The sequence below is a fragment of the Urtica dioica genome, chromosome 8, assembly GCF_054948205.1.
Source record: "Urtica dioica subsp. dioica isolate 48M chromosome 8, U.dioica_male_clone48M_v1_H2, whole genome shotgun sequence".
In the NCBI taxonomy this organism is placed as follows: Eukaryota; Viridiplantae; Streptophyta; class Magnoliopsida; order Rosales; family Urticaceae; genus Urtica; species Urtica dioica.
In genome coordinates, this window is record NC_142763.1 from 11,590,621 (window position 1) to 11,611,595 (window position 20,975).

At 33.0% G+C, this 20,975-nt stretch overlaps 3 protein-coding genes across 11 annotated transcripts; 1 reads left to right on the forward strand and 2 right to left on the reverse strand.

Annotated features, from left to right (window-relative positions):
• Positions 1-1,241: 1,241 nt before the first annotated feature.
• EMB1974 (NHL domain-containing protein) lies at positions 1,242-6,045 on the reverse strand. Its single transcript, XM_089623428.1, has 17 exons — positions 5,814-6,045; positions 5,602-5,728; positions 5,321-5,403; positions 4,905-5,064; positions 4,670-4,808; positions 4,357-4,450; positions 4,146-4,283; positions 3,949-4,049; positions 3,601-3,714; positions 3,278-3,501; positions 3,076-3,134; positions 2,805-2,990; positions 2,577-2,700; positions 2,435-2,493; positions 2,190-2,326; positions 1,864-2,037; positions 1,242-1,764 (listed from the first exon to the last, which is right to left on the reverse strand). Exons 1-17 carry the CDS (start codon positions 5,878-5,880, stop codon positions 1,465-1,467), a joined length of 2,286 nt encoding a protein of 761 aa, XP_089479554.1. The 5' UTR covers positions 5,881-6,045; the 3' UTR covers positions 1,242-1,464.
• Positions 6,046-6,125: 80 nt separating this feature from the next.
• LOC149388123 (glycosyltransferase family protein 28) lies at positions 6,126-9,542 on the forward strand. Of its 9 annotated transcripts, none has more exons than XM_089623437.1 (5): positions 6,126-6,309; positions 6,504-6,543; positions 6,642-6,878; positions 7,351-7,450; positions 8,139-8,538. In XM_089623437.1, exons 3-5 carry the CDS (start codon positions 6,699-6,701, stop codon positions 8,393-8,395), a joined length of 537 nt encoding a protein of 178 aa, XP_089479563.1. In that variant the 5' UTR covers positions 6,126-6,309; positions 6,504-6,543; positions 6,642-6,698; the 3' UTR covers positions 8,396-8,538. The 9 variants fall into 9 exon arrangements, with proteins under 9 accessions (XP_089479563.1, XP_089479564.1, XP_089479565.1 ...); XM_089623438.1 differs by having other exon boundaries at positions 6,527-6,543; XM_089623432.1 differs by lacking the exon at positions 6,504-6,543 and adding an exon at positions 9,119-9,542 and having other exon boundaries at positions 6,127-6,309; positions 8,139-8,398.
• A 7,203-nt stretch (positions 9,543-16,745) lies between these two features.
• Positions 16,746-17,726, reverse strand: LOC149388124 (uncharacterized). Its single transcript, XM_089621500.1, has one exon. The coding sequence runs from the start codon at positions 17,547-17,549 to the stop codon at positions 17,121-17,123; it is 429 nt and encodes a 142-aa protein (XP_089477626.1). The 5' UTR covers positions 17,550-17,726; the 3' UTR covers positions 16,746-17,120.
• Positions 17,727-20,975: the final 3,249 nt, after the last annotated feature.

Here is a 20,975-nt window from a genome sequence, read left to right on the forward strand (position 1 = left end):
TGTTTAATGATTCAAAAATCATTGCAATGAGTTGACTTTTTTTTTTGGTGGTATACTGAGTCGTATATCTCTTTTCATGGAAGCACATACATAGGCCATTTAGTGCATACATTTCTTTGGCAGACATCGTTTCATATCTAATTAGCTGTTAACAACACATCCAATATTAACTAATAAGTTTCTCTAGTAACTTGTGATAAAAAATTAGAAATTCTACTTTATTATAGTCTATATAATTTATTTGTAGGAGGTTTTTAGTTGGTATTTGGTACACCTCTTGGCTAATTGTTACTCTAAAATTATAATGTTGAGGTCAATAATTATTTTAATTTTCGATAAAATAAAATTACATATGAGTAAACAAAACACATAATGAGTTTCTACAGAACTAAATGTGAATTTTTTTGTTTATATGTGCACGTTTACTGACTAATGTTTTGTTTTAATGTATTTTATCTGTATCACTTTTTTATTTTTGATAGTGTGAATATGTGCAAAATATATGGGACATATGTTAACTTTTTTATTTACGATGAGCGCTTTTCAATCAAAATTTAACTTGCGTACGTTAAGGTAATCATTGCCTTTAAGATCAGCAAAATTTGTATCTACCGCTGGCTGTGTTTGACATGGCTAATTAAGCATGCTTTTAGCTTTTTTTAAAAGCTTAAAGCGTTTGTTAAAAACAACTTTTAGTAAAAGTTGAAAAGTGTTTTTGCAAAATATAGAAGAAAATTGAAAAGCTAGATTTTCGTAGGTTTTGGAAATAACAGTTTTGTTCAAAATCATAATTTAAAAGCGCTTTTTTTTTAATTTACTAATTTATTTACTAATAAATCTTTTTTTTAATAAAATACTTTCGAAGAAAGAATAGATGAAAAAAGAAAGAGGTGGCAAAACTTATGTCAAGTTGCAAACCTCAACGTGCTTTCCAATTAAGCATCACTTTTTTTTCCGCTTTGATTCTACATATATAACGACCACCATATTTAAAACACTGAGCTGATGTTGAAACCTGACCGAGGCAACACAAATCCATAATAATTTAAGTAATTTTCTTCTGTAGATTTTGAATTAAAGAACTTGATGTTGAAACCTGACCGAGGCAACACAAATCCAGATCTACTTAGAAAGCTCTATATTTGTTTAGTCCCTCGAAAGCGGCTTAGAAAAATCATCAACGTTCAGAGAAAAAAAAACCTTGTTATTATTGTGAATATACATTAGTTGAGTAGAAGAGGTTATTCCGAATAAAAATGGAATGTTTTTTTTTATTCCTCCCAGCTAGTACAATTTGGGAGAAAAAATATTAAACATTATTCTGTTGTGTGTCAATAAATTGAAATACAAAAAAATACACTAATGGCCAGCATGATCATAACAAATTGTTAATAATAATAAAAATAAATTAAATTTAAACCCCCAACAAAGAATACAGTTGTGAAACTGAACATACGACACACACTAAAGTGATACGTTGACCTCAACTGACGAATCAGTCAAAATGATGTCTCTTGAATTATCAGCCTTTGGATGATCAAAACTGTCAAATTTTATTCTCACGTGTAGAGGTTTCATGAAGATTTGCTCTCTCAAATCTCTGCCGGATTTCAACAAGAACCGAACGCACGACTCTCTTTCTAAGTTTCCAATCGCTCCGAAGTTCAACAAATCCACAATCTTTGTTGCGATAAGCTCTCGACCGCTCTCGATTTCACCCGGCTCACTTTTAAGCCTCAAATACAAAACTGCGTTGATAATAACCTGAGTTTAAAAATAAAAATAAAAACAAGATTTGAGTTAGTAGCAAAATTGATGAGCAAAAAAAAAAGGACTCAAGGGAAAGGAACACAAAACGCGTACTTCGCTAGTCCCCGGGCTTGTGATTGCAGCGGCGCTAATCTCAGCTCTGTCGCCTTGAAACTTGACATCCGTTGTCACGTTGTCATCAATGTCTTCTTCGTCGGCCGATTCTGATTCGGGAGTTACAAAGGCGAGAGTGTCGAGCTCGTCGTACCATTTCTGGGCAGAACCGACCTGCAAATCGAATTATATTATTGATATGATTGCAAGGAAAGAAAAATAAATATTATACGATGGATACAACATACAAGTAGTTCCCTCGTCTTTTCCACTACATCCAATATAGTATAATTATGGCAACTCAAACCCACAAGAATAGTACAGACCTTCTCAGTGACAGTCTCTGACTCAGAAACTATGACCGCGACACCTCTTGCTTGGCGCCAAATAGAGCCTTCTTGTATTTGCTCCACAAGTTCGGTCCCGGTAGGAACATCTACGTTTAGCTTTATATCAACCCTACCTGTAACAAAAGAGAGACATGATACAAGTTCACGACTTCAGAAGCTAATTGACATACAATTGTTCCGAGGGTTTACTTTTCCAAGAAAATATAGTACTTCTAGATTACCTGGAAGCAAAGTGAAACGCTGAACGTGGTCGATTTGAGTTCCCCGAGGCCCGACAGCACTATCAAACCAGGCACCAAAAAAGAAAAGAAATAAGGCCAAAGAGAAAATGAAACGGGTGTTAGAAAAGAAAAACATACTCACTCCTTATAGGCTATCTCCAAATGAGGTTGCAACCAATAAGGCAATCCAAGGACCCCGAAATTCGAGAACTGGAAGTCTGAAGCACCTTTATATTCTCCACTTCGTTTTAGGAGTCTCTGACCAACTTCAAATAAAAAAAAAATAAAAAAAAAGTGGATAAAATTAGAACACACATTATCCGACCAATATCTAAATATGGGCCAAAAAACAATCTACTTTAGTCGTTACCCATATCACATGCGATTAGTTCATCCTGGAAGTTCGTAAGTGAAGATATGAGGCCAGCGTATGGAAGCTCTTCGGGTGACCGTACAGCCTCGGATTGCTGTTGAAGCCAATCACACGGCATTTTCTTTAATAAGGATACTTTGTCTTTGATCTGTTGTCCACATATCTCCAAAATATTTGAAAAACCTTTTTAATAAGTTTTACAAGTTAGCACTAGCCCTGATTCCATATATATAGAGATGGGCAGAAAGTAAAAGAGAAAAATTCATACCTTTGACAACATCTTGTATTTCTCCCGAGTTGATATCTATGATCCATAAAGTCTCAAAACTGTACAATATTAAAAAAGATCAATTAGAATATGGTACAGAATGAACTGCTCGGAATAATATGCAAATTTATTTGCCTAAAATTGTATTTGTGATTAGAAATGAAAAACAGACTTTTCAAGTGATATCTGCAACACTCTATACCTTCGGTCCGTAACTAGCAAATTGTCATCGTGTGATTTCATCAGGTGCCAAGGAAATACAACCGATTCAACATTTGTTTCTTCGGGCTCGGAATTCTCTTGGCTTTCCCAGCCAAACTTGTCCATAAACCAGGTCCAGAGTCGGGACTTCTTCTTGGTTTTGGACGCGGGAGTGAGAGTCTCGAGAACCCGCCTCTCCATATCTGCTCTCCTGATCGCATGATTCTAAGTTTATAGGCATTCCCAGCAATACAGTGGTGAGTGACACATTACATACATGGAGAGACATTTGGCGATACATAGTAATAGCAAGTACATATATACCTCTGAATCAACAAAATACAAGTAATCATCAGCAGCTTGGTAAAATAAAGCCGCCGGGCGCATCAATTTGGCAGATTCAAAGTCACCGTCCACAAAACCCGGGGACGAACCAATCTGAAACAAACACAGTGTAGGGAAGAATATAATTGTTTTCACTGATAATTTTACAAAATACACTTTAACAAAAGGAAAAAAATAAATCGAATCAAATGTATTCTATAAAATGTAGTTATGGTTAAGTCCAAGAAAATCAATTACAAGCTATTTTAGAATAGGCTGAAGTATATTGATGCACTACAGAGTAATAAACATGACTCTAATACTTTCGGTTTTGTATTTCATACATACACAATCCAGAACTTTTCCACTGCGATTTAGAATGACAATTCGGTGATTATTGCTGTCTGAAACAAATAGACGATCCCCGCCTCTATCCGCAGATATACACCCTGAAAACGAAGCACTTTTAGATCTACCATATGATTAAAATCATTAGAAGGAGAAACGCCGCTCAAGATCTTGCACCATGACATCGAAGCGTATACCTGGAAAGAAAAACGGGAAGTTCCGCAAGGACCACAAGTTCGGTTCCTTGACGATCTCATCTTGTTTCGAGTAAGCATTAAAGACAAAACCAGATGGGCTAGAATTTCCACTCCGCTGCAAATGTAACTCCTCAACAGCTGGCAGGGAAGACAATGATGAGAATAACACTGGAGTGATATTTATTTTGGCGAAGTGTACTTTTGTTTATACCTTTGTGAAGAGCTTCAAAGTCAAGGTCCTTTGCAGGGTAAAAAGCCGGATTCTTGAAATCCTTGAATAAGATGTAACATGGTCCATTTGATACCTATAAACATAACATTTCGTAAAACCAATATAAGTACTAAAACAATCAAATACAGCAGAAAGAGCGTCATTGATGCCAGAGCGCATAAAAATGGAAATTATTATCATAATCATGATTTTGTGATTATAATAATATCGTAATAATGCTAATCCTATGAGACAGCGATTCTTATGGTAAAAAATTCAACACGAACAAATGATTACTTTTTTTTTTCCTTACCTCATAAAAATTCTTGTTTGACAACAAGATGGGAAATGTGATATTTTCCTTCAGAATTAACTGGATTAAGTTCGTTCTATCAGATGACGAACAAGTTAATCCGTTAGATTGAAAACCCATAACACAAAGCTGTGGAAACCTGCAACAATAAATCCAGGTGGAGGATTAGTCATGAAAAGGGATTTGGAACGTCTACGAGTTTTAAATGTTCCGACCTAAGGATTCCCATCATTACCTTTGCTGAAGTAACTTTACTCTATCAGACCAAACAGCATTATCACAGCGGTTCGTTGCCGAACTTTCCAAGAAATGATCAGTAAGAACAAGGAACGTTCCACTCTTTTTTAATAAATTTCGTATTCCTTCAAATTTGTTCAGCCAATAATGATTAGGACCTGCATATTCACAAACGCTGTGCAATCAAAATCAAAATTAGGGATAAAGAGCTTGGTATTCGACAAGCTCTTAGACCATCTGCAAAGCTATTGGAAATTCTTGACTAGAGATATTGTCCAAACACTTGTATATACATTATCTATTTACTGATCTCTCCTTCACAAGAGCAATAAATCAGATCCCATTACGATCAAACAAATTTATTCATGTTTGTTTCTAGTTCTACCATGAAAAGAAGTGATTCGCGAAATTCACCTTCAGGTTGATCTAAAGTAGATTTAATGAATGGCAAAATAATTGAAGAAGGCTTCTTCGATTGCCTCGAGGAAGATGAGAACCTGCAAAAGGCTATCACTTCCAAGTTAGAAGAAGAAGAAGAAGAAGAAGAAGAAGAAGAAGAAGAAGAAGAAGAAGAAGAAGAAGAAGAAGAAAAAAAGACAACAGCTTTTACTAAAGCAAAGAAGCCTAAAAACTAACCCTGGCAAAGATCATTAAGTACAAAATCAATGAAAAAAAATAATTAGAATTGCAATCACCGTTGAGAATGAAATTCTTTCGTTGGAGTCATTGAATTAAATTTGTCCCAAGTCCAATCATTCAATCGGCTCAGATTTGAGACTTTCCGTGAATTAATTGCCGGTTTACATTTTCCGTAATAACCACCTGAACACGGAAACAAAAATTATTCCAAGGAGAAACAAGAATTATTTATATAAAAACTAATCTAATGAATCTTCGTTAATGTTACCTGAGTATATCCGGCGCAAGAACACGAACCTCGAGGTTTCTCGAGCCCGCCAAAATTTTAAAATCATTTTCGTTAAAGCCTTCTCTTCAAAGCTCTCTTCTTACTCCGGAATCTGAACTTTCAAGGGCTTTCTTTTCAACAGAAGCACCGTCTCGCTGGTCGGACGGCGACGATCGAACAGGTCAGCCATGGCGTGACCATTGTAAATAAATAAGAGTATTTTTGAGGGGTTTTTAGGGGGGTTTAAGCTGGGTGGGCTTTCTGTCATTAATAGTATTTAACAAGGATATTCTGGTCATTCACAAAATAAACAATTCTATAACCAAATCTCTCTCTCACCGGTCATAACCACCGTGGTGGATTCGCCAACCTCGCCGCGGAGAACGAGGACTTGCCGCGATCTCTCTGTTCCGGCGGTAACTCGCCGGGAAGTCCGCGACCTCTTCGAGTGCGCATAGAGCCACGCGATCGTCGTCCTCGCTCGCCGCGATCCACGGTGAGTTTAGGTGATTACGAATTGAATTCGATTTGTTTTTGGATATCACTTGTGTTCGGTAGCAAAGATCATGCTGTTAGAGTTTGATCAAAAGGTAAATTCGAGGCTGTTCATTGAATTTTGGACTTGAACTTATTTTTGGAATCAAATGTAAGGATTTCGGTTGAAGGTTTATTGAATTGTGGATTTGTAAGGATATGTTGGTTTTCATTGGCAGGGGACGTAAATTTTAAGGTAAAGACGAAAATTGTGCTGAAATTTTCAGTAGATGAACGTGATTTAGGATGTCAATACAAACAGAATCGTGTTTAAATGTGATTACTCCATTGTAGTTTTGATTGCCAAGGTGCGAAACTGGTCAGCCTTTTGGAGCAAACACAAATTAGGTCATGGGAGAGACCGGAAATTACGCTGAGCCTAAGAAGGTGGTCTTTGTAACTGTGGGAACGACTTGTTTCGATTCACTTGTTAAAGCCGTGGACTCTTCGGTGGTTAAAGAAGAGCTATTTCGAAGAGGATATACACACCTTCTCATCCAAATGGGCCGCGGAACCTTCGTGCCAACCAAGGTACCCTGGTCTCTTTAGATTTATCTGTTTTTGTTGATATGTGACTTATGTTTTATGTACTAGTTTCGTTGATTTAATACCGGTAAATACCCGTGTATCGTATTGCTATCAAGAAGTAGATCTTTAAAGCTGTTCCAGTGTTGCTGCTATAGACTTGGGTGGTGGTTAAGTTAGCTAAGCATTAGAAACGTCAAGTTTTACATTTCTGTGAGGACGTTGAAACTGATTTCTTGATTTTCCAGCTCTTATAATGATCATTTGTTGGATTGAGAGGTGACATGATGAGGGTTCGTATCCAGCTTTAGATTAACCATGTTCGATTTCAGGCGTAAAAACTAAGTTACTGAGTTTTACACTACTATACCAGTTCTTTGCATAAAACATTGCAAGTTGGTCCTTGTTTTAACTTACTTATTATTTAGTGATGCTATGAGAATACGCGTCACTTTATGTTTTTTAATTCTTAATGCAGTCTGAAGGAGGCAATGGGTTAATAGCTGTGGACTATTTCACATTTTCATCGAGCATCGCTGAGCATTTGAGATCAGCATCTCTTGTGATTAGTCATGCAGGTATTGGTTGCTTATCGTATTTTCTTTTTCTTTTTCTTTTTCTTTTTCTGCTGAATTGCTATTGCTCAACTGTTGTGCTGAGTTTTTTCATCTTCCAATTGTACTTATATTTTCTCTAAAGACATTAAATTAAAGAGGAATAAACGAAGCACTGAATTTCTAAACATGTTATTCTCTCAATTGAGTTAAAATAATCCAATTTTCTAAACTTATGAAACTAGAAATTCAAGCCCATCCTCATTTTGGGATAGTGACCGAGGGAGTTACACACTTTTAAGTTTTTTTGTAATGCGCTTTAAGGCGCCGTAGAAGAAATTGACTGATCACTCACTGGAGCTCATGACACATTGATGTGACTTCAATTTCAGTTTTCTCTCTTTTTCTTCTGCTATAACTTTATTGGGATCTATTGGTCTTATATTGATGTGAATTTTAATTCCTTTCTCTCCCTTTGTTCTGAAAGAAATTGCACTACAAACTTTCTATCAATCGGGTGTAGCTAATTATTCTTAGTATTCTTTTTGTAGATTTTCACCATCTTAATTAATTTCATGCTTGTATCTTGTGTATATAAACCTGAAAACATGATGAAGAAATATCGTTTTTCCGATTTCAGTTTCGTGTTTTCTTATTCATCCCTAGTTTAGTGGTAGGTGATACATGTGACTCCTTTCTCATCTTGGTTTAGGGTCGGGAAGTATATTCGAGACACTTCAGCTTGGGAAACCATTGATCGTTGTAGTAAACGAAGATTTAATGGACAACCATCAAAGTGAACTTGCAGAAGAACTAGCAGAGAGGAGGCATTTGTTCTGTGCTCGTCCTCAGACACTGTGTCAAACCATATCAGATATGAATTTGGGGTCGCTCGTTCCTTACCACCCAGGGGATGCCACGCCAGTTGCTAAGCTTATCAACAGGTTTCTAGGGTTCCCAGATGACTAACAGGTAATTTGAAAATTTTACTACTGACTCAATATACCCCTGAAGCAACAACTTGAAGACATAACCGAGTTTGCGACGCAGAAGCATTTTAACATAGCTTGTGTACGGACATCACAGATATAGTATACCTATATTTATTACAACGTCAAGCTACTTTTATTATTTTTATTAGTTTTTAGATGTGAGATCACATGCCCCTTTAAATGGCTGCTCTTTGCCTTCATTAATCTTTTCACACTATATTTTTGGACCGGTGTTTGTTTTAGTTCAGCATGTTAAGTATCACAAGATTCTATCTCAAATTCAATCTGATAATGATAGAAGTGATACATTACTTATTGTAAAATGCAGTTACGCGGAGAAAGATCAATATATCCTTGTTGGCAGTCAGATCTTTGAATATTTATTCAAAACATTAAAAACACAATTATCATTATAATGTGTAGAATACATGATATAATGATATAGCAAGCGAGCAGAGAAGATGATGATCATCAGGTTGAAGGAGAGCCGTGGCACTCCTTGTGGCATTTGATGGCGCAACGAGTTTTCTTGCGGGAGTTTCCATTTTCATGAACTTGATCGCCATCGTACTCGTCATCGTGATGGTGACCTCGCATGCATTTATGAAAGCAACGCGCATAACAACTCTTACCGTTTTCATCGCCGCCATGGTAACCTAATCCTTCGCCGCCGCACTTTTTGTGGCATTTCTGATCGCAGCGAACTCTCTTATGAACCGCATGGTGGTTTGAAACTCCTCCGTTGTCCTCTGCTGCGATCACCTCGGTTCCTTCTTCCATGCATTTGGTGTGGCAATCGGCGTAGCATTGCTTTTTGTCGTCAAAGGCTATCGCCAACCCAACACACATCATCATCACCATCACCGCCCCCAAAATCGCCTTCTTCATCTTCACTCTTGTTTTTATGATTTTATCTACTTATGTTAGTTTGTGTTTGTGTTTGTGTTTGTGTTTGTGTTTGTGTCAATGACAATGCCTTGAAATGATAACAATCCTCTCTTGAACCATCTGTATTTATAGGTGCAGTCTCATCTCAGGTCATACGTTCAATGAAGTGTCTTGGTTAAACACGTATGTAGCTAGATTTCGTATTAATGGCTAAATCTAATCAGGATTTGCAGTAATGTCCAAATCCGAAAGTTTAATATTGTACATGCACCACCATACGGGCTAAATACGTATGTAGTCGGATTCCACATTGATTAGTTGCTAAATCTAATTAGGATTCGCAATAATGTCCATATCTTAAAATTTAATTTGGCTTTTGTAATGGTAAATGTAAAAATGTTTAAACTGCTTCATGGTCTAAGTGTGATATTTAAATCTCCAAGATTCCACATAGAAACATTTTTTTGTTTAACGGGTATATATAGATAAAAGTATATATAAAAAAAAATAAAAAAACAAGTTGTATTTTGAATTGTAAGCTTGATTATTGTTTACTTTTTCAAATTCCGAGTTTATGAAAAATGGTTTTTTTTTTTAAATAATTATTAAAGACAATATCACTTATTTTCTAAAATTAAAATTGGCTCGCTAACTTGTTGAATGGGAGAAGTTGAACTTCTAGATAAATGAGCTCCGAGTGAAAATCCGAGAAGAAGAATGAAGGCTTTATTGTTTTTAATTTATTTTTTATGAATTGTAATATTTAGGAATGGGTCATTAGAGATGATAATTATATGCTCATGTGGGAAAATTGTTATAGCAATTCACTATCTAAATGATTGCAACAATGAAAAACATAACATAAATGTTGTAACGGCTCATTAAATTGTGATCTTGAATTTTAAAATTAAAGTAAGTTTGCTGAATGAATTGATGTAATTAAAATTGATGTAGTAGTTTGACCATGAAGAATCTTGGAGATTTAAGTATCACACTTTGACAATGAAATAGTTATTTTTACATTTACCATCACTAAAGCCAAATGAAACTTTAAGATTTGGACATTATATCGCAAATCCTAATTAGATTTAGTCATTAATATGAAATCTGGGTAAGTGCGTATTAAACCTGTGTGTATGTATGGTGCATGCAGAATATTAAATTTCCATTTCAAGATTTGGACATTATTGCAAATCCTGGTCACATTTAGTCATTAATACGAAATCCATACGTGTTTAACCATGCAAGCATGTTCATTTAACGTACGACCTGAGACTACACCTATAAATTAAGATCGTTCATGAGCGGATTTTCATCATTTCTAGGCATTGATAAAAAAAAAAAAAAAAAAAAAAAAAACAAAAAAAATCTACGGTGAAGATGAAGAAGGCGATATTGGGGGCGATGGTGGTGGTGGTGATGATGATATGTGTTGAGTTGGCGATAGGGTTTGACAACAAGAAGCAATGCTACGATGATTGCATGGACGGAGAAAACGAGATGATCATGGCTAGATCAGAGGACGTCAATGGATCAGGAGCCTCGAATCGAGTTCACTCTGATCAGAAATGCCACGAAAAGTGCAGCGGCGAAGGAGGTGGCAGCGAGCTGGAATCAGGTGATCACCATGGCGGCCATGAAAACGGTGGTAAGAGATGTTTCGTGCGTTGCTTTCGTAAATGCATGCGAGGTCACCATCATCATCGTGACGACAATGGCAAGGACGATCATCAGGGCCGGCCCAAAGCGATTCAATATTTTGGGGCCCTATAATACTAATAAAAATTTAAATTTTCAGGGTAAAAAATGTAAATTTTTTAGAAAATGGGCCAAAAGTGTAAATTTTTAGGGTTAAAAAATGTAAATTTTCTTATAAATAAGCAAAAAGTGTAAAATAATTTTTTTTTGGGTCCAAAGCACAAGCTTTGCCTTAGGTCGGGGCCGACCCTGACGATCATGATAATGGCATTTCCTTCAAGAAAACTCGCTGCGGGGTCAAATGTCACAAGGAATGCCACGACTCTCCTTCAACATGATGATGATGATGATCACCCTCTTCTCTCTACTTGCTTGCTATATCATTATATATCATGTATTGTACTCATAATAATAATAATAATTGTGCTCTAATGCTTGGAATAAATATATTAACTAAATAATTTTCGGGCGTCTATAGCTAGAGCCCGCTCAAATGATGATTTTATCTTAAAATACAAGATATTTTAATTTATTTCATTATAATTACAATTAAGATTGTAAATTATATAGTTAGCATCAGAAGGCAAAATTATAAATATTTAAAGATGCATCGATTCATATATTAAGAAGCTTAAACCAAAAAAAGTTTCGACAATAAGGAACGAGGTCAACCTAAAATCATAATCATGTAGGGAAAATGAACAATTAGATGAAATCTATGGAAACAACCATAAAAGATCAAGAAAAAATTATAATTTTCTTGGCATATCGTGATAATAAATTTTCACGGCCATATGGCAGAAATTTATCCATTTACTAGAAGAAGATCGAGAGATATAATCAACGAATACAACAATACAAAGTTTATCACTATTTTATGGATACTAAGAAACTAGATATTTGATCGGTAGATCTAAGTCTCAATGGTCGAATGCGAAACACTTAAAGACCAAAAAATTATAAGAAATGCTTAGCTCATAGGCTAAGAACCGATAATATTGGAAAAGCTAGCAAAAGCATACAATATTCTCCCTGTGATACATTATTAGTTTATTTTAACTTTTAAGATATGATTAGGTAAAAAAATCTTCATATAGTCAAGCAATCATTGTAAAAATTTTGCGTATCCACACAATATTTTATTTATAGTGAACGGAAAGAAACTAAAAAATATTTGGCAATAACATAACTTTAAGGAACCAAACAATAACATCAACAACACATACACATACGCAATGTTATTCTAAAAGATTAATTAAATGAATTTTACTTTTAAATATAACAAAAAAAAAAAAAAGGTGAAATGACACTGCTAAAAGTTGTCTGGGTAAATATATATTTTTATCGATTTTTTTTAAACTTAACTATGTAACTTTTACTATTTTGTTGATCAATAGTTTCAAATTGCTATTTTTTTTTTTATAATTCTTCGAATAATAGTGAAAAAACAATTTACCTATACACTTTTGAACAAGGTTTTTAATCTAAAATAGTGATACTTCTTAAATGTATATAACTTAGTTATGTGTTTTTTCTGTGCAATTTATTGTCAAATTCGAATTAAAAAATGAAAAAAAAAAAAAACTATGAATGACTAAAATAGAAGTTTTGAAACCTAGATATCAGAGCAGGAGTCAAAGTATCTGTCAGCTTTTGAAGTCACGGTCACCGTTGGAGGAAAAAAAATTAAAGCCCCTAAACCCTAGTTTACACTTTACACTTTACATGTTGGATACCGGATCACAAATTAAAAATATAAAGTTTGGGAAAATAGAGTTGGACAGCATAATTTTTATTTAAAAATTTATGCAATATGAATATATGGTCGTCTGAATGAGCTCATGGTTTTCAGTACGGCATTTTTAAGGTTATTTTTAATTTAATTTAATTGAAATTGAATTGAATTTTATAAGCTATTCGGTTAATTGAACGCATTCTAGCATTTCTATGGTATTTTTAAAATTTCAAAGGTATTCAGCTCATCCAATCGAACATAATTTTTGTTCAATGATAGGTTTAAACAATATCACATAATAGATGATAGCATTGGAAAGAAAACAATGAATTCAATGTTTATAATATGAAAACTTTAATGCAAAAGTAAGGATGTAATCGAGTTGGTTTAGTTGGTTTTTTTATTTGATATCAATCTGAATCGCTATAATTATTTTTTTGTTTTAAAACTCAAATCAACCTTATTATAGGTAAAATCAAACCAAACCAACCCAAAAAATAATCGGGATGGTTTGAATATATTTTTTCGGATTATAATTCTCGACAAATGACAACAAAATTTTATTTATCTAAAAAAATTTACATATTAAAATATAAAAAATAGGCGTATTTTTTTATTTAATTTCCTTAATTATAATGTTATTAAAAATATGATTTTTTTTTAACAATAGTACATATAAAATATTTGCAAATAATCTTGAAACTTTCAAGATTAACATCATCCGATTGCTTTGATTATAATGCTATATATTAAAAATATGATTTTTTTTTTTAACAATAGTACATATAAAATATTTGCAAATCTTGAAAACTCTTAAGATTAACATCATCTGGTTGGTTTGATTCAACTCAATCTCATGACTATAAAAAAATCAAACCAACCCGAAACAATTGTAGTTTATGTTGGTTACAACCCAATCTTTATCAGATTTTAATGGGACGTTGAAAAAATAGTACGATTTAGTTTAGATGATCGGTGGTTCGGTTTGGCGGTTTTTACGAACAACATAATACAAGATAAGCAATCCAATATTCTTTTTCTTAATTCAGGTAAAAAATTATCATTGGGCATATGATTAATTATATGTTATTCAACGACATAAAATGATACTGATAATTATCAAATCATATGGGGTCATAGCTTTTTAACTTTTAGGCAGCTTTTTGAATTATGTAACAGCTTTATCGGGGTTAGTAAAGATTGATACCAAAACCGGAAAGTCCAATGCTAGAGGGTCTCTATTTTTCATGAGTTTGCAGTTTGAGCCTTATATTTGTATTTAAAATAATTTTGCTTTTAAACTTATTGAATATCTACAACAATTACTTGACAATTAGATTAAAAACAAAATTACGAACTTAAGTTGTCCAAGCTCATTAATAAGCTTACGTCACGATTCCATAGGAGAAACTTTCTTTTTTTTTATACATTTATTTTACCATAGGAGACAATGATATGAACGTGAGTATCAGGCCTGGTGATCAGTATATCAATAGCTCTCAAAAGAAATAATAATATTTGAAGAAAAATTATGTATACGAGTGTGAAGCGCTTAGAACGTCTTACTAATAGGCATTCCACGTCAACGCATCCATAATGATCGAGGGCCTACTTCACAAGCACCATCAAATACAAATTAACCAGCAGAAATTTTATTTTCACCATCGTTGTGATCTACGTCATAGCCCAAAAATTTACCAATCGAAGAAAAAAAGATCACATACGACTTGAGAACCCGAGGAATCAGTAGAATCGGGAAACACCATCAACATAGGCCATTTTTTATCATTCTTCCTCTGATTGTGTTGTATATACATTTGGTGTCCATAAGAGACTGTGCCACAAGCAATGAATTGAGGGGAAAAAAAATATCAGATACTAATTAACTCCACATGAACTCATTCGACCATCTCATACAAACGTTTGTTGTCGCTGGCAATCCAATGGTCCAAACAAGATGAATTGGTCGAGTTAGGAATCAAGAGAGCTCATTGCGAAATTGCCCATGGAGAGTTTTCGGGTACAACTTAGTCACGTTTGAAGCATCTGAGCCGGGTTCATTCAAATTTGTGCTAGTGATATTAGCTTGTCTCGATTCTTAATGGGTCCACGCCCGGATTGATGGGGTTCTGAATTTCCATTTGGCTTTACCATTAATGCTTGCGAATTAATTCCTAATGAAGAGTTATCTTTGAGAGGATTCTCGAATCCAAAATTGGAGACAAGAAAGTTGCGAATTAATTCATTACGAAAAGCAATCCTTGGGGTGTTCTAGCTAATTAGCCAATGGGAACCGATTAATAATTTGTCGAATAGCTAAGTTTTTTCAAAAATTAATAAAAGAATCAACGTTTGTCTAAAATTATTGGCCAAGTTTATGAAAATTCGAGATTATAGGCTTCAATAAATTTTTGGCCATATATATAAGTTTAGATGTGGGTAATTATCTTATAATATACATATTCAAAATTTTACTAATAATGTTAATATTTTCATTAAAAAACAACATTACAGAAACTTATAACTTTAATTATTTTTCTTTAAACTTGAAATATTTGTTATTTTACAAATAAATTAGTTTAAAAAAATCTACTTTGTATTTTTTTTCATAATTATAATGATAAAAAGCTTGTCATCATCAAGTCCCCGGCGGCCCTATCTTGTAACTGACCCGCTGTTAAATAAAAGAAAAGTACGTATAAATGGCTATATTGTAACAAATTTAAGTATTTTAAAACTGAAGCCAAAAGTGAGAACACTTCAAACTAAGATAGTGCATCAATTATTTTATATAGAGTATCAATGTTATAACTTTATTTAAAATCTTAACCATTTTTAGTTGATTTTAAGTTTCGCAGATTATCTAAAAAACAATACAATAATAAGACTACGCAACTACACACAACTTAGAGCATCTTTAATGATTTCTTGCTTAACAATTGTAAGGATTTGCTTGTAAATATAAAAAATATTTAGCTAGTTGCTTAATCATTGTTTTGCATATTGGCTATTGATTTAGCTAAGCAAATCTAAGCAAATTAGCTCTATTAAGCTAGTTGCTTAACTATTTAGCTCTAGAAAAATCTATATGGCAAATAGAGTTAATAAATTTAGCTAAACCATTAAAGATGCTCTAACAGTAGTTTATTTTAGTTATTAAAAAAAAAAAAAAAAAAAAAGAGTCATTGATTCAATCAACTTGATTGTTGTCGGTAATGATTATAAGAAATAACGCCTGAAAAAAGTTGTAGCAACTCTATTATCTACGTGCAGTATACCATTATATTTTTGTCGTGTAGCTAGGTATTCTTTCAATTTTAAGTAAATATTAACGTACAGTTTTTAATTGAGTCTAAAGAGTGGGTACAAGTCTAAAGCTCCTAAGTCAGAATTCCCAGTACTCAACATTTTACTGTGTCTCAGATCTGACACCACTGCTTTCTCGTGCCACACATTCCCAGTTTTTTTTGCCCTTTCTTAACCCTGACTTTAACTCTTTGAAACAAATCACCTAATCCTTTTTTCATATAATCAAATAATCTAAAGGAATCCCATGCAATATGAAATCTGCACATATTCCAAGAAAATCAGAATATCATCTTGTTTTCTAATTTTCATATCTCAGAATTTTCTTAACCTGTAAATTAGAGGACAATATACGGCAAAAACTATTGGTCGCAAGTCGCAACATTATATAGATGTATTATGTATATATATATATTGTTGTTGAAAAAATAGGTGTGTATATATATATATAATATATTCTGATTTAAGAGCTAGTTAAAGCCTTTAAGGTGACAAAAAAAAAAATGATAATTAATTGCATATATGTTTCGGATTTCAGAATAGCTTTCATCAATTTAACGGAAATAGCATATTGCAATAATTAAGGCAACCCAATTAACCTCAAAACACACGAAACCGAAATTTGGAATACAAAACAAAAAATAATTATGAGCAGTACAATTTGTGTATCACCATAAACACCACCACTGTCGTCTATATATATCTGAAACAAATAGATGGATTACATAATAAATATGGAGGGAAAAAAAATTGTATCATGCTATACATTTCTAGTTTACAAAAGAAAGAGAAAAAAAAACATAAAAGATGAAAATTTATCAACATGGTGACGGACGATAATATATATAAATTCAGGCAACAAACCCTCTCACAGAAGACAAATTAAAGCGCATGTATTTCAATGGAGAAGAAATAGTACCCCCAACAAAGATGACAAAATTTATTATCCCATAATTAATTATGACGTTACAAACCCTATATCTCTCGCACCACAATTTCGCTTCCCATAGTAACTACTACTAATAATAATTCTTACCTCTTTTTTTTTGTGTATATAATAACGTAGCTTCTACAGCTAGTTGGAGATTGGATTCGGACCGCTTGGGACTTCATGAGCCTCGGCTCCGAATTCTCTCTTCTCTCCCAACGAAGAAGAAGATTTGGAGGCCCTCTTAGGGTTCAACTTCGCAGTGGACACCGTGGCACTGGAATCCGAGAGAATCCTTGCCCTAGACAGTGTCTTTGACTCTGATGCTGAGTCATGGTGGTTTGACTTCGATGTCAGAGTTGTTGTTGTCGTAGTTGTGGTGGTGCTGAAGAGGAAGAGGAAGAGGAAGATTAGGGCAAGGAATAGGAAGACATTAATAGTGGGCTTCGTGATTTGGATCTCGAAGATCGATGATGACGTGGACGGCGACGATGATGATGGTGTAGATTTTGGCGCTGCCATACAATTTTGAAGAAGAAACCACCCCCCAATAGCCCACAGGGGTTCAATATCCATGAACCAACTCCGATGCTATTAAGTTTTTTAAGATAAGGAGAGAGAGAGAGAGAGAGAGAGAGAGAGAGAGAGAGAGAGAGAGAGAGAAACTAGTTAAATTAGGAAAAGAGGGTTTTGAAATTCAATGCGCATTTGTATGAGAGAATCAACCCAAGAGAAAAATTAGCTCTAGCTTAACTTGGAAGTTTTTATGAAAGGTGATGGGAAAGGTGCGGTGAATTTACCAAAATAGATATACTAGAGAGATGTTGTATGAGGGGATATTGTAATGTATTATTTTATTATTCTTAACGTGTCTTTCGATTCACTGTTATCTCACTGATTTATTTACAGATATATATCACCAATAATTAAAGTTTTATAATAATTCATGGGTGTGTGTAATATATATATATAACATATACACACGAAAAGACAATTAAATGGTAAGGTTCTGTACATAATTAAGGGCACAGATCCCACTCATAAGAGCTGAAGAAATTGCTCGAAAAAGAAATTAAAACAGGAGATCAAAGCATTTTTTTTAATAAACCGCTATTCAAATGAATGTGTTGATAAAAGTCAAAATCTTAAATTATAAAAATAGTGCAAAAAAAATTCAAATCTTTTACAAGGATTTAAGCAAGAGTTTGGTAAACATATCTTGTAGTTGATTTATACAGGATATTAAATCTTACAATAATCACTTTACATAGTTTAATTGTTCTAACTAGACTATAAATTGTTAAACATCTAATCAAGTTAATGACAAATTTATACATTTTTTTATTGTATAAAAAAATGAAATAAAAATCTTAAAACAATAAGAAAATGTCTATTCCTTTTATTATTCAATTATAAAGATTATTACCATAAGTATGCAATATTTGTTACGCGGCAAATTATGTTGTCTCTCGAGTCTTTTTGTATTCGGGTTGCAATTAAGAAAAATATAGCATGAACGTAATTAATTTCGAAGGGACAGTATTGTACATTCGACTAACACCATACATGTACCATTTAGTGGCGTGTACACATAGAGTATTATATTAGTAATATATTTGATGTTTTCAAGGAAAAAAAATTAATAATATATTTGAGGGAATTATATATAATTTAGTAAAGAATCTAAGAAAGGTAAAGCCGATGGCAGCAGATAGAAAAGAAAGTGAGGTGGTGGAAGACAATGGCAATGGCTTTTTCTTGTTTGGACGGTTGCTCAAGAAATCAAAAATCTTTCTTTGACTTCTGAACCCATATCCACAGAATATATATATATATATATATATATATATATATATATATATATATATATAATGTGTTTAGTCTCTCTATTTTATTTTCTTTACTGATAAAGGACCGGTTGAAGTTTCTTGCCGTGTAAGCTCTCGAATCTAAGTTTTAATATAGATATACTTTATTTTTATCCTTTATTTATCTAATTAACTTTAACTAACGAATTCGTTAACCTTAAGAGATTTAAAATAGCTAATAATTACAATCGATTAAAATTATAGTCATTTCTCTTTGAATGTTAAAATATAAACCAACTCATACTTAAGTCTCTCATAATTTAGTTTTTTTTATTACTTTTTAATTATTAGATGTAGTTAAGTTAAAGTTTTAACATAAGTCATATATCCCTAACATATTTGACATGTTAGAGATTGAATTTTAAATTCCAAAATATATGATAACAAATTAGTCAAAATTAGACTAAAATAAAACCTAAAGCAAAAGGCCCCTCTTAAAAAAAAAGTAAATTTATTATTAGCTATGCTTTGAAAATCAATATATATTTGTTAATTACTTCAAATAGTCTTTAAGATATCGCCGTTCGTCAAAGGAATAAAAAAAAGGCATCGCCGTTTTTATAACCACGTGAAATGGTTACATACGATTCGTATTTTAAACAGTGTTTTGAAGTTTTGCAACTGCTTTAAAGGAGAGCAAGTCAAAGGGTATTTGTTTCTGAGCAATAAAAAAAGAAAAAGATATTTGTTCTGTAAACTAGTATGTATACATATCGTTAGAAAAACGTGCAAAGCAAAGCATCCAATTCTCCAGCAAATTACACAGAGGTCTTTTTACGTAAAAGAGAAAGAAGAAAAAATAATTAACATCCAATTCCTTACACATTATGGTGTAGTGTAGAAGTGTAGATGTAGAGTTCTCTATTCCGTTATATATATAATATATTTGAAGCAAATATATATTGATCTTTCAAATTTGTATCTATATATTGACGCAATAATATATGTGTGTGTGAAGAGAAAAGATAGCAAAAAGACATGATTGTCTCCCACGATGGGTGATGCATGGGTCCCCACTACCTCGGTAACATGTTTTGGAGAGGGATTGTACGTTAAGGTCATTTTCGTCATTTCAACACTACCGTGGTTTGTCTTCCTATCACGAAGATAATGAGAAAATCTTTGGTAAAAGAAAAGAAATCAGAATGGAAAAACAAAAGAAAAAAGAAACATAAAAAGAGAGAAAGGATTGAAAGCTCCTGATTATCAGCCAGATATCATGCGTTCTTCTCTTGACTATTATTAACACTATTTATTCAGAATTTAATAACAAAAATATAGTCCAAACTGCCAGTGCCACAGTTCCAAAATTGGTGATTGATTATACTAACAAATATCTGGTAAATATTTATTTATTTATTTCCATTTTTGATCGTATAAAATGCCAATTTAAAATATTAGAGTAATTATTTTTTACTTTGAAAACTACTAGACATAGATTTGGCCTTACTCAATAATAGTGATGTTGGTGTTTCACTGAAGTAAAGGTAGGCCTTTTGTTTTTTCTTCTGTTTCAGGCAGAGTTATTATTAATTGTCATTGTACGTATGCATGTTGTTGATAGCTTTTAAAAGCAGAAACCCATTTATCATTCTGATTACATAAATTAAAAGATAAGAAAAAGCTGCATATAATTTTTAATAATAATAATGTCTTACCAGCTGCAAGATATAATATTGATGGGAGCGTTTGATACAAACATTCTAACAACCAACCAAACCAACTAAATTATTATCAGATGATTGAGCTCTTAATATACTTTTTGGTAAATCATTTAATTTGTTTTATGAAATGGAGATGAAAATTTGTGCATGAAATTCCACAAAAGTGTTAAATCATAAGGAAAAAATCTTTATGGTCCTTATTTGACAGTTAGGACTGCAAGAAGTCACCGATTAATTAAGTTAAAAATTGATATTTTCGTAATTAAGGAAAATTGAATAAACTAATTAAAAATTAAAGTAAAGAACCACGACATTTATTAGTTATTACCCTCATATTATAATTATTCATAACTATAATCACATCTTATCAATAAATAATTAATGTTATATAAAAAGGGAAAAGAAAAGAAAAAAAAAAAACATTAGTCCCATATGAGAGAGAGTATAATAAATATAGGCATACATTTATA